The sequence below is a fragment of the Calypte anna genome, chromosome 1 (genome assembly GCF_003957555.1).
Source record: "Calypte anna isolate BGI_N300 chromosome 1, bCalAnn1_v1.p, whole genome shotgun sequence".
In the NCBI taxonomy this organism is placed as follows: domain Eukaryota; kingdom Metazoa; phylum Chordata; class Aves; order Apodiformes; family Trochilidae; genus Calypte; species Calypte anna.
The window spans coordinates 89984055-89997374 of NC_044244.1; the positions used below are offsets into that span (position 1 = coordinate 89984055).

The window sequence follows — 13320 nt, forward strand, 5'->3', positions numbered from 1 at the left end:
ACAGTCTGTCGCAGCCTAGAAGCTTTTGTACGTTTTTTTACCTGTCTTTTTAGTCCTGAATGAGCTTTATTTTAGGTTTAGCATTGCTGTCCTTAATTGAAGCTACATCTCGATTGCTGAGATTCTCCAAGGATCTTGTGGGTCACAGGAGATTAGAGTTCAGTTACTTGCAGGATTTAGGACACCACAAAGAACCTAGGGAGAGATGCAAGAATAACCTCAAAACAGCCTGGGACATCAGCCCGTTAGAGGGCTGAAATAGCTTTTTTAATTGTCCTGTGCCACTGCTGCCTGCACAGATAGAAAACAAAGGCCCAATCTGATGAGAAGGGAAGAGGAACCCTGGCTGTTGAGTGTTGTTCAGCAGTGCTGAGGACATGTGAAGACACAGCTAGGGAAGTGTGTTTTCAGGTTGTATCTCTACAGTTTGTAGAAGTGCAGTTGGGAAAACAAACAAACAAACAAACAAAAAGCAACAACAACAAAAAAAAAACCACCAACAACAAGAAAGCCTACAACAACCTTCTTACCACAACAACCTTCTCCTGCAGCATCTTGCTGATCATTCTGTCTTTGGAAAAACATGAATTATTGGGCTCTTTACAGAAATGCCATGTTCAAATGAGAGTCTGTTCAGCTAGGGGCCAAGGGTGATGGGGGTGATGGCCAGACCCAGCCCAACTCTTTGCATTGTATCAGTGACTTTAGTTGGGGGGGGGGCACTGTTTCCTAACACAAGAATAATTATTTCTATAGAAGTAGTTAATGAGATGAAGTAAACAAAGTCAGGACAGAGTCAATGAAATTATGAAAGAACCAAGAGATCATGGGTCTACAGCATCTGACCACTGAGTGTTGGGGAGAGTTCATAAGAGCCAAGTGGGATGGGTACCTGCCAAGCAGGATGCTGTCCTGCTGCCAGCCAGACAGCCCCAAATGTCTCTCAGCTCAGCCTCCAGCACCTAAATGTTGCCTTCATCATCAAAGCCCATCTTTCCAAGCCCTGGGTGGGGTTTCCATTGACTTTAACATAATGGGGTGGAAAGAAGCTTCTCCCTTTAAATAATGGGGAAGCAAAAAAGGGGATTCAGGGAGAAAGGGGAAACCTGAGTTTAGTTTTTAATCTGTGCCTGGGAGGAGAGATGGTAAGGGCAGTTATGGGCACATGTGGAGACCAACCTTTGGTTTCTGGGGTACTTTACTATGGAAGATACTTTCCCTTTAGAATTCAGTCAGCATCAGGACTGAGCAACACACCTGCTGTTTTCTGGGCACCAGCACCTAGTTTTTAAGATTTCTGTGCATGGAGTAGCAGGGGTGATACTGCCAGATCTCTGAGACAGGAAAATCCCTCCCTGTCTCCTGTGGGCAACAGGTGACTTGTCCCTTTGCTGGTACTCCCAGGTGCTCAGCATCTCTGGAGGACCAGGGCATGCAAGGAGCAAGGTGTTCTTTCAGCTCACCTGGTGATGCTTCTCATGGTTCCCCCTGTTGAAGCAAGCCCTCAAGAAGGTCTTATTGTCTCCTTTTCTCCCTGGTTTTCCCAGTGCTTTAGTCAATTGCAGGTTGGCTCTCCACTTGGACAGCTCTTGAAATGCAGCCACCTCCAGAATGGAGCACAGCCAGTGTTTAACAGTGCATATCAGCAGTCCCCCATTTAGAACAGCAAGTTTCTAACTTGGATCAGAGCTTCTAGATCAGCCTTCAATTATTGCTAAAACAAATTACTCCTCGAGGGGAGCTTGACTGGTGTGTGAAAGGGAGTATATTGTAGGCTGCCAGCAGCAGGAGGGAATTGGTCCTAGAGCTCCAGGAGACCGTTTTCAAACTTCTTATGTAGAAAGTGAAGAGCACTGTACCCATATGAAACAAGAAGAATTTGTGCAGGCAGAATTTAATTCTCTAAATTGGCATCTGGCCTTGTTAAAGTGGGACTATTGCTTTCCTTGAGAAAAGTGCCATGGGATTTCAGTGATGGCAGCCAGAGCCTCTCTTCAGGCACTGCACCCCACTGCTTCATTTCACAGTTCATTTTTGGCATGAAGGGAAGATTTACTCACTTATTCATCTCCCAGTTTGCTGGCTGGAAAGTAGGGCTGCCATTTTCTCTTTGGGATTCCTGGATAAAATTGGTTACACGGGAAGTGTGTAACTTAAAGCAGTGAATCAACATGGCTCAGGTTTGGATCAAAAGCTCATGGGGACTTAAGCTGAGATTAATCACCATGTACAATGTGTGCCAGCATGAGATATCCAGTCTACCAGTGTTCAAAATCCTACACAAATGGTGAAATTCTCAAATTCTCCCCTGGACATTTCCAGAAAGACAAGAAGTTAATGTCCAAAACCAAACTTAATAGGCACATGTGCCATGGCTCTCTACCACCAGCCTCTCTGCAGCATCCCTCATTGCCTTATTGCTTTTGTCAAAATCTATAGCCATAGGCTGAAAGAGGGATCCTGTTTCTCATTACCTTTTTGACAGTGCATATTTGCATATAATTTGGACAGGTATTTCTTCTCCTAAAATTAAGTGGTAATGGAAAAATTAAATGGTAACTGGATGGTAAGCAGCCAGTTCTCTAGACACAAAGCCTTTTAATTATGGACAAGAGCAATTGAAGAATATTAATGCAATGAGGTTACTCTTAGGCTTAAAGAAGGCCTCTTGATCCTTAATACTGTTGCAGTTACTGAAACGTCAACTTACTGCCTTGCAGGTTTTTGCAGTTGTGAGTTGTGCCAGAAGCTGTCAAAGGGGTTATACTGCAATTCTTGGGAGTGAGCCAGCTTTATTTAAAGCCCTATCTACAAACAAGCAAGTCTAGTTCTCTACCTGTCTCTTTGGAAGAAGCTCCAGGTTTTCTTGGTCTTCTATATGCATGGTGGGTACTGCTGGCAGGCCAAGGCTGAGAACATAAATCTTAGTGGGAATAGGGAAAGGTGGGGAATTACTGGAGGGAAGAGCATTTAAATACCATCTTTCTTGCTCAGGAGTCAACGGACTTCTTCCTATCATCAGCTGAAATGTGCTGATTCATTTTCCTGTGTGGGATAGTGCAGCCTTGGAAATGGTGATACTGAAGATGAGGAAAAAGATGTAATTATTTTCCTTGGTAGTGGATATCTGGTGATACTGAACATTTCTATCTGTTTGATAAGTGAAAGAAGTGATTAGGCAAAATAAAGCCACTGTGGAATAAACTGTGAATTACTGGAGACACATTGTTAGCTGAAGGTGAAGAAATCCAAAATGTTTTGAGTGGCTGTGAGGTGGAGGGAGACTTTTCTAGTAAGAATATTACTTCTGTGATCATCATCTGCATGAAGGCAGGCGTGACCTAACAGGGTTTAATTAAATCTCATGAAAATGGTGGGATGTTGAAAAGAAACTGAAATGATTGCCCCAGTCTGATTGATTATTGCCAGAGATGTTAAGGATCCTGGAGACATCCTGAGGTCATTGCTTAGCCCTTCCTTGTGTCTTTTTGAGCCAGCAAGCAGCCAAGTGCTGTGTGTCAGTAGGAGCTCATGCCAAAGAGCTTATTGCTTTTGAGAATGGTGTAAGAATGCCTCGAGTTTCTCAAAAGAAAAAAGTTCCCTTGGTGTAAATTAACTTGCTAATGTAGCTATTTGAAATAGTTTAGATTTCCTTCTGAAGTTTTCGGAAGATTCTGTTACTTTTCAATGGTGAGACAAGGGATTATTTGCCTTGTTTTATGTGCTGTAGAAGTTTTCAGAAGGGCTGTAGGCATGGACCAAATGCTGTCTTTTGTTAAAATATATGAGGAATCTGTAAAAGCTGTGGGGGTGCCATTTCTCCAGTGTCCTGAGGAGCTCATGGGCTGCTGTTGGTGGTTAACAGTGGGTTTCTGTCACGATTGCTTAGGCATGTGGACAGAGTGGACCAGGAAGGTCTGAAGGACCAGGCTCCACTGCTCACTGTGTCTCTGACAGTCATGTCTCTTCAGTGGCAAGGCAGGTTTCCCAGTTTCTCTTGCTGTTTCATCTCACCTGGGAGATGCTGAGGTGTGCACCATGAGTGTGCATATGCAGGGGATGGTCGGACCTTTCTGTGAGTTGAGAAGCTTTTCTTCACTGCAGTCCACTTGGTCTGACAGGGAGAAAACCAAAGTGTATTAGAGAAGCTGGTCAGTGATACCTGCCCTGTTTAGGTTGATGAACTTGTCACCCCGTGTGAATTATTTACAGCATCTGCAAAAAAATCTTTTTTTAGCCTGGGGTCATTGCAATGAACATAACAGAGATGTGCATGGGTTTTTCTCTTAAAAGCTCTTTCATTTGGTAATACGTGAAATAGGTTTGTTTTGTCAATAGAGTGCACCAGTGCTGTGGATTTAGCAGCTTCCTTGACAGAGGGAGGAGTCCAGGGGGAGGGGGGAGGGGACAGGCTTGGTTTTGTGAAGGAACAAGACTTCTTCATAAATCTTTCAGGAGCTTAGCGCCATTAAGATGCATCACACAAATGTGTTTGAAGTTAGCCATTGGTTTTCAAAAGGTTTTGGGGTAGACTGATGGACAGTCACATGCGGTAGAGAACTAACCTCAGTGATGTGGGAAAGCTTTGCAAAGTGAAACACTCCTTTGAAAGCACAGTTCTCCTCCCCAGGAAGAGCCAAGGAGATAGTCAGATGAAAGTTGACCACCCTGATGGAGAAAATGATAGCATGAGGTTGAGCCCTCAATGCTAAAACCAAGAGACAAGAAAATCCTATCTGCAGACTATCAGTCTCTCAGAGGGTGTACATTGGCAGGGAATATGTTGGTTGTTGTAGGTGCTAGGGCTGGTGGTTAGACTATGCATCTGATAGATGGGGTTCTTGAGCTGCTCCTGCACTGGCAGGGCTGAGGAATCCCTGTTAAACCGGGCAGCTCCTGAGCCTGATGCTTTCTGCTGTAAAAAGGGGATCCCAAAGGTATCAAGGTAGGTGGTGCTGTTTCCTGTAGGTACCAAATGGGATTTATTGTTTTGGCTTGAGTCTCTCTGCTTGGCACAGCAAACTTTGAAAGTCAAGCCATCCTCACATGTAGAGGAAGACAGTCTCACTTCACTCTTCCTTGCATATCTTACTAGGTCAGGTGTTAGGCTCCATTAAGCCTAATTACTCATTCCTGGGAAGGTGCAGGGAGATGAGCAGAGCAATCCAAGCTCCAAGGTTCCTCTGCACTACCAAGTGGTAACCAAGCAGAGGTGTGGGAAGGAGATGTGCACACACCCTCTTCAAAGCAGGAGCACTGGGCTGGCACCAGATTTCTTGCAGCTTGTTTGATATCCAACTCCCTTCACAACTGAAATAAAGAAAAGTCTAACCAGGCTTTTTTGGTGATGATGGACTTTCTTGGATGCAAGTTGAATTCAGATGCTGTCAGAGGTTGGTGTTCTAAAAAGCCCCAGTGGGTACACAAGTCATTTTTATTTTTTAAACTGCCCTTTTCTACAAATCAGCCTTATTGCCCCCTGTGAGCTTTCCATAACACTTACCAAGAGAAACAGCTGCTTTTAACTTTTACACCTACTGAGAAGGAGAACCTAACTGGTCCAATAAAACTCCCTAGCTGAGCTTCTCCAAACAAGACCATCCAAGGCTGAAAGCAGTTGACACTTTTGGGTGGTTCCTGTGGGAGAGGGCCTAGGCTCTTGGATGGGCTGGGTGGGCTGTGGAGGGAGGCACTTGGGGACAGGGAGCAGGCATGCAGTGTCTGGGGTGGCCAAGGCATACACCATGGAGCAGGTACAGCATGGAGCATCTCAGCCTGTGGGCACCAGCAGACATGGAGCAAAGCTGGGCACACAACTGGAAATTGAGTCTGGAAGGTGGGGGATGAAGGCTCCCCTTTGCTTTAGCCCCAGTGCCTGGTATGCAGTGCCTAACCTCATGCAGTGCCAGGCTGGAGGGAAATTTTTCAGGAGGTGAAGGGATGAGGTCCTGGACACGTTGGCAGAGCTCCACCACTGCCTTTATTGCCTACATATTCAGAGTGTTGTTCAGGCACTAAATAAACCAGATAGCTTCCAGTGACATGAAGATTTAACAGGGCCTGATAATGCAGGCCAATTAGACACATTTATTTAGTGCCTGCATTCCAAGAGACACTGCAGACTCCTAATGCAAACCTTAACTTTTCTTTTAAACACTTACCTAGACATCACATACCTTTTTGGTGGGGGGAAACTCTTGCTGAGGTCAGGCTTCTAGCTGGGAGTTGGAGCCTGGCACCTCTAGTGCCAGGACCCAGGGAAGGGTTGTGAGTTTGGAGGCTGTGTCAATTTCGGAAAGTCTGTGAGGAAGAAACTTCTTGTGACTTGCATGTATCTCTTCAATGTCGTGGGCATTTGTGACCCAAAGGGCCCCATTTTATCACTGTGGACATTTGTATCTTGACAAAGGTCTGGGCCCCCACAGCTGTGGTGAGTGGTGGCTCCAGCAGTCCAAGATGTGCCCGTGACTCATCGAGAAAGCTTTGCTACTGGCAGATCTTCCATTTGTTTTGTTGACTTCCTCAGACAGCTTTGACTTCAGAGTCTTATTTTGTTGCTTTCAGCATCATTCATTAGCATTTTCCTTCCCACTGTGGATATATATAAAGCTGTCCTTTCATTGCCTCTCAAGTGTAAACATACTAGGGTACTTCTTGCAAAGGGACTTTTATGTATTTATAAATCGAGGTCATTGTGGTACGAGTGGTTACTTGAGTGCACTGTGTTCATGGCCACTGTTTTATTTATATACAGGGCTACATTACTGCATCTGCAGAATGGCAAGTAGCTAAGACTTCTTGTGCCACTAAGGCAAAATAAAGTGAAGTAATCAACAGAGCAAGAGCTGCTCATGACAGCCCATAAGGAAACTGAATTGCTGTGCAAATTTGTTAAAGGGTGTCTATGTAATGATGTGCCCAAACCACAGACAGCTGGAGTGGTCTGGATAAAGAGCAGGGTATTTTTGCTCCATGGCAAGTACAAGGTGCTGTGGGGCAGATTTTCTGCTCTCGTTCCTCTGGGAATGGAGTGGGCTACCTCCTGCCGCCATCAGACATCCCACCTGGCATGGGTAGAATCCCTCTTGAGGCATAGCTGTGTCATTCCCTGACTCAGGGACTGCAGTCTGCTTTTCCTATTTAGCTGTGTAGAGAGACTTTTCACCCACCAAAAAATCACTGTGCAGCTTTTAAATCACTCCTCTGTTGGTGTCTCTTCATGCAAAGGTTGCATTTATAGGCCATGGGATCCATCAGCATAATGCCCTGTGACGTGAAAGGAACATTATCCCAAATACTAGATATTTTGTTTTAAAGACAGAGGTTCTTTTTATTTGCTTCCTGGTTTCTGATATTTGCTGCCCAGATATGAGGTATTGCTAGACATTTAGTTTTCAATGAAAGCTGAGATACAGATTCAGTTCCTGCACTGTATTTAAGAAGAATCCCAAATATCGTAAGATTTATACTGAGCCAGAAACACTGGGAATGAAAATACCATTGTGATGGAGTATATTATGGTATATCTATCAAAGAAGTGCTGTGGGTTTTCAGTTGATTACCTCCTACTTATTCTACAAAATAAAAAATTTGAGTTAGTGCATCCACTAAAGATCTGCTGATGTACAGATCCAAGCCTCCCACCCTCTGCTGTCATAAGTGGTGTTGACTACCAGAAGTCATGCTGTCTGCCTAACACTGTAATGCTGGGGTTTGACATATTGTTGGTAAAACACATACACAGAGACAGACTTAAGTGGAAAGTTGGAGGTTACCTATGAGGCTTGGAGTGTATGGGTGGATAGATTCTGCTACCATTGCTTCACCACCAAGAGAGTTTGTCACTCTGCGTGTGGTGGAGCTTTCTGCTGGCAAAGGCCTCTCTGTGAAAACAGGAACAGCATCATCTATCAAAAAGGATGTTCTCCTGAGCCTCATCAAGCTATTTATCTCTCTTGTGTAATCACAACACAGCTCCTTGGCAGGTCCCTTGTACACAGCTTCTTCCAGCACTTTTGGAATAGGAGGAGAAATGGACTTGATGAATCTGTAGGCAGCAATTCCTCTGAGAGGGGGAAAGGAACTGCCATTCCCTGTTTCATCTGACAGAGGAACTGGCCCAATAACCAAAAAGCTGACATAAGATGTACCCATGTCAACCAAGACTGTCAGGCAGCAGGACCAAAGCCCTGCTCAATGTCACCAGGGCTTGCAAAACTGCATTGTCAGATGCACACGCATGTCAGCAAAACTGTCATCTCACTCCTGCCTACATGCTTCCCCTGCATCATTAAAACTAAACAGTTTTTTGGTTAAGGAAGCCTCTATCTGCAGTGGCTGGGGCTTGCTGGCAGAACCACAGGTGTGAAAGCCCAGACAGGTTTGATGTGCAAACCACAGTCTATTTGTAGACATGATGCTGCAACCCTGGGCCAGACCCATTGATAGGAAAACTGCCCGGAAAAGTCCAAGGGGAGGTAAATGCAGGAAAGATTGTATCTGTTCATGCACATAAGTGAGGCTGGGAGGCTGGCAGCACAGGGGTGCAGACACATAGCAGCTGTATGAGGTCTGTGTGGCTCCAGCAACGTGCTGACACCCAAGACAGATTAGGATAAATCAGCAAGGTTAATAACTGAACAGGGAAATCCTGCTGGGAAACATGTCCTTGACCTTATTATGCAGCCTAGAGCAGAGAATTAGTATTTGTATGGCATCCTGCGTGCTATAATGACGGGTTTGTATTTTCTTGAAGCAGAGCTACCAGTGTCTGAGATGGAGGGATGAGGGTGTTTACTGTCTTGGCAGCACTGAGACCAGGCTCACCCTGCTGCAGGGCACAGCTCTGAAGCTGCTGGGCACAGCCAAAGCCATACGGGGCAGCCACAGGGAGCAGCTGAGAGCCCACAGCCCCTGGGAGTTACAGACAGGGCTCATGTTTAGCATCACGGTTTTCAAGTAGCCATAAAAAGAAATGTTTGTAACGTTTTAGAGCCTGAGCAGGAATACTGACTCCATTGAAATCAGCAGCATAACTCCCCCTGAATTCCATACAGACAAGATTTAACTCTGTCAACTCAGGGTTATTGATTTCCTTGCTGTGATTGTCTTTGCTGGAACTACAAACATCAGTCACGAGTATTAAATAAGGACAGATAAAAAAGAAAAACTGAAAATTAGGAGAGGGAAGTCTGCAGCTGCATCTTATCATTAATTGTTCCCATGTATGCATTTCATTCTTCACTCTCATACCAATGAAGAAAAAACAAAGAATTATCTCAGATATGAATAATGGAATCACAAGGAACCCAAAATGCTAGTTTTCACTGAAAATTCCCAGCCCAGAATATCATCTTCACTAAAAGGAAATCAATGTCCCAGTTTGGATGTTTCCCAAGGAATTTGCTTTCCCTATCTGAAAGCATCTTGTATTCACAAAACCACTAACAAGTAAATGTGATCAGAATGACATTGATTTAAACTGGGGAGAGGTGCAGGACCTGATAGTTGGGTTTGCTTGGTTCATATCTGCTTAATATTTTAATTTTAGGAAAGCAGAAAAAAGTCCATATGTTCCTGAAAGGGAGGGAGGGGGAAATCACAACATTTTTAAAATACATTACTACTCATTAGCATCCCTCATCAGCCTCAACACTTCCACACAAGGGGTGTACTGCTCACCAGCTTTGCCCTCTGACCACTTCTCCCAGTTAACCTTCTCTCTTATCAAAGTCTTCCAGCAAAAGATGCTGGAATATCCTCGGGAGGGAGCATTTGTAGGGTGGCAGTGTGGTGGCTTGGGGCTGCAGCCCATGATGTCTGGCACCAGCACATCCCTGCTTTCACCAGACACCAGCAGCGCTGGCACTTTGCGGGATGACAAGCCACAAAAAAAGCACACTGCCACCATTCATCTCCAAAGCAAGCTCTAAATCTCCTCCCAGGCCAGGATAAAGCTTCCTCCTGCGGGATCCTGGCAGCTCTTGAGAAAAGCCAGGCCTTGGCCAGGAGTGGTGCCAGCAGTGGTGGCGCTGGCAGAGGTGGCAGCCAGCGGGCAAAGCCCACGGGTAAGCAAGCTGGCAGCTGCGGGGTTGGTCTTTCCAGGAGACATGAATCCTGGTGAAATAAACAGGAAATCCTCATCAGCCAGAGCATATTAGCCTCATCTTTCTGGAAGAGCAGATTTAGGGAGGAGGATGTGATGACCATAAAGGGTACTGGCAGGCTCAAATGCTGCCTCTTGCCAGGTGCTCCATAACATCTCCTGACAAATGATGGTCACCCTTTGCTGCTGTACACTTCCTTGCTGTCCACAGGAATCGGGTCAACATTTTGGGTGGCATGGGTGTTTAACAGCGTGGCAGCAGAGTGGTTTGAGGAGGTTTTAAGGCACTGCTGGGGGCAATGCATTGAGGCATTAGACTGTGTCACACCCTCAAACACTCAAGTGACTTATTGAATGCTGCTTATAAATACTGTGGTTCATCAAGCATTCAGTGGTTGTTCAGTGAAGAGCTATTTAACTATTTAGAAAGTGTCAACTATAAGTTGAATGTACCAGCGACTGATACATTTGTCAAAATTATGTAATTTTATTCCAGTGGTACTTATATGAAATACATGCTGTTTCTGATGGCTCACTGTAGGCAGCTTGATCAACAGCTGCAAAACAAATTTCCTCAAGAAAACTGGTTATTTTTATCTAGTGCTCTTAATTTTCAGCTTGAGACAATATTTACCTGTTCAATCAGACCAAAGTTAAAATAAAGACCAACTAATATGTATTCATTTAAACTTCAGAAGAAGCCCCCGACTTCTCTTTCTTTCTTATCTTGTTTTTCTCAACTCTTAGCTTGCTGTCACTAATTGCCACACCTAATCTCCTGGAATGATTGGAGCCACATACTTGGAAATCTGAGCTTTATTTATTAAAAAATACATCCATTCGGAGTGGTGAAAGGTTAATGAAGAATCCCCTACCTGAGCATTGCCTGCAGGACTGCCAGTCCCTGTGCTGTGTGTTAGTGGCACCAACCTCTGCTTTAAGTTATGGCAAAATGTCACTTGACACCCACAGGGTCTGGACTTCATGTCAAAAGGGACATAGGGGATCATGATGGGGGGGGGGGAGGAGTGTGGGCGTCACTTAGCACACACTGGGGTTGAGGTGGATTTGCTGTTCCCCCCACTTGCAGAGGAGGAAGAGTACCATGAAAATCTGGTGTGTGCTCCCAGAGGATACTCCCATTGCCATCCCACCTGCAGAGAGAGCTGGCTAACACCCTCCTTTCTTCTCCCCTTGCTGTGTTTCTCTGCCCAGGTGATATACCGAGCCCTGTCACCACCCTACACCGCAGAGGACCCCTACAGTGCGGAAGCCCAAGCGCAGCTGAAGATCACCAACCTGCGGGTGCGGCTGCTGGAGCGGCAAGGGTGCCCCTGCCTCCTTCCCAGCCCAGCCCACCAGCCCCGGCAGCCCCCACCAGCCCTGCACTATGCCATTTATGATTTCATCGTGAAGGGCAGCTGCTTCTGCAATGGCCACGCTGACCACTGCCTCCCCGTTGCCGGATTCAAGCCTGTCAAGGCGGCTGGTGTTTTCCACGTGGTATGTACCCGTGCCCAACAATGTTTGCACTGCAGGAAAGCAGAGTTTTAAAAATAGTAAGAGTGGTATAAACTATGGTTTAGGTCTAACTATGTGGTATTTAACATGTGATGCTCTTGAAGTACAGTGAGCAAAAGTGGTCTGTACAAGGAGATGGTCTTCATGTCAGGCTGAAGCACTGGGCTTCCCTTGTGCATTGGTGTGGGGTCCACCAGGACTCTAATCCTCCCAGAGTGTTCCACAATAGATTATTTTTTTCAGGTGGATTGTTAAAAAGATTAAAATTGATGACTTTTTTCTTCCCTCGGACACTAACTTGCAATAACCCAATATCTAAAGGATAATAAATGCAGTGCACTTTGATGACAAAGAAGGAGAGATTCTCCAGAGGTGATAGACACCTTGAGATTGAAATTGCCTCTGAAGGATCCCCAGGTATTGTGTTGGGTCCTGAACTGAGGGGCCAAAGAGGTGGGTTTTGGCTTCCACTCCCAGGCCTTCTATTGCACTTTGCAGTACCCTTCTCCAAATAAACCCCCTGTCCTCCAGTTTCAAGGGGACTCACATCACAGGAGCTCTGACCTCAAATCCTCTGGGACCTACCAAGACCTAAACTCCAGTTCCCCCATGTCCTAAAGAAGGGAGAGCCACCAGCCTCTTGGTTGGGGAGGTGATGGGCACAGTAGTAGCAAATTCATTTGAGACCTGCCTCATGGCATGGCTGTGCCCTGCCAGCCCAGGGACACTCATGCCCCCAGTACATCTTGTCCTTTCTGCCCATCTTGTCTCACTTTGAAAGTCCTGGATTTCTTGGCAGATGAGCAGTAGGGAAAGCACAGAGAGTCAAACATGCTGTGCTGAATAATGCTAGAAAGGGGAAGATCATTTAAAAAAAAAACATAAGGTAAGGAGGTCTGGCATCTGTCCAGCTCTTTGGGGAACTTTCATTTCACTTAAATTATGTTCTCTGACATGAAGCAGACAGCATGTTTACCTGCTAATAGATCAGTCTTGCAACATCTTTGAACACACACCATTTTGAAAGTGTGCACCACTATGATTGATCAGGCTGTTTCAAGTAACACTGCTCCGCTTGCTACAGATGTTCCCTGAGCAAAAGTCTTTGCAAGGAGCTGTTTGCTCAGGATTGTTTTGGTGGGATACAGTGGCACAGCAGTGTGCCCCAGAGCACCACTGGGAGCTGTAACAGCGCCTGCAGCCAAAGACGCTTCCGGTACAGATATAGCCTATGGAAACCATAGTGTGCAGGTAACAGGTGGTGCTGTGGGAAGGAATCAAGTGCCAAAATCCAACTGGAAACCAAAGCAAGAAATAGCAACAAGCTCCTGTGTCGGCCCCAGGGGGACTGGAAATTCAACTCTGGTTATAAATATGTATGTGGCAGGAGTCCCAAAGGTGACGTTCTTCAGTGAGGCTGACTCATTTTACTGTACCATGCAGTTTATTCCACATGTCCCATAAGGAATGTGCTGAGGTAGGGGCAACATAGCCCCATGGTTTGCAGGGACCATCAGGGAGTAAGATGAAGTTTCTTCTCCCAGTACCACCTTTTCCATCACAGGACCAGGGCAGCTGGAGCTGCACCCAGACCATGCCAGGCGCCTGCCTGGCACAAGGCTGCAGCAATTTGGGAACTACGGTGGCAGCCTATTTGTGCATACCATATAAAAATATAAAGACTATAAAAACCA

The 13320-nt window shown here is 45.6% G+C and overlaps 1 protein-coding gene across 1 annotated transcript in view; it reads left to right on the forward strand.

The window, feature by feature from the left end:
* NTN4 (netrin 4) overlaps positions 1-13320 on the forward strand; it is a 48428-nt gene that overhangs the window by 9328 nt on the left and 25780 nt on the right. The window contains exon 3 of the mRNA XM_030469042.1: positions 11321-11608. Coding sequence (XP_030324902.1) covers positions 11321-11608 — 288 coding nt within the window. The remainder of the gene's footprint in view (positions 1-11320; positions 11609-13320) is intronic.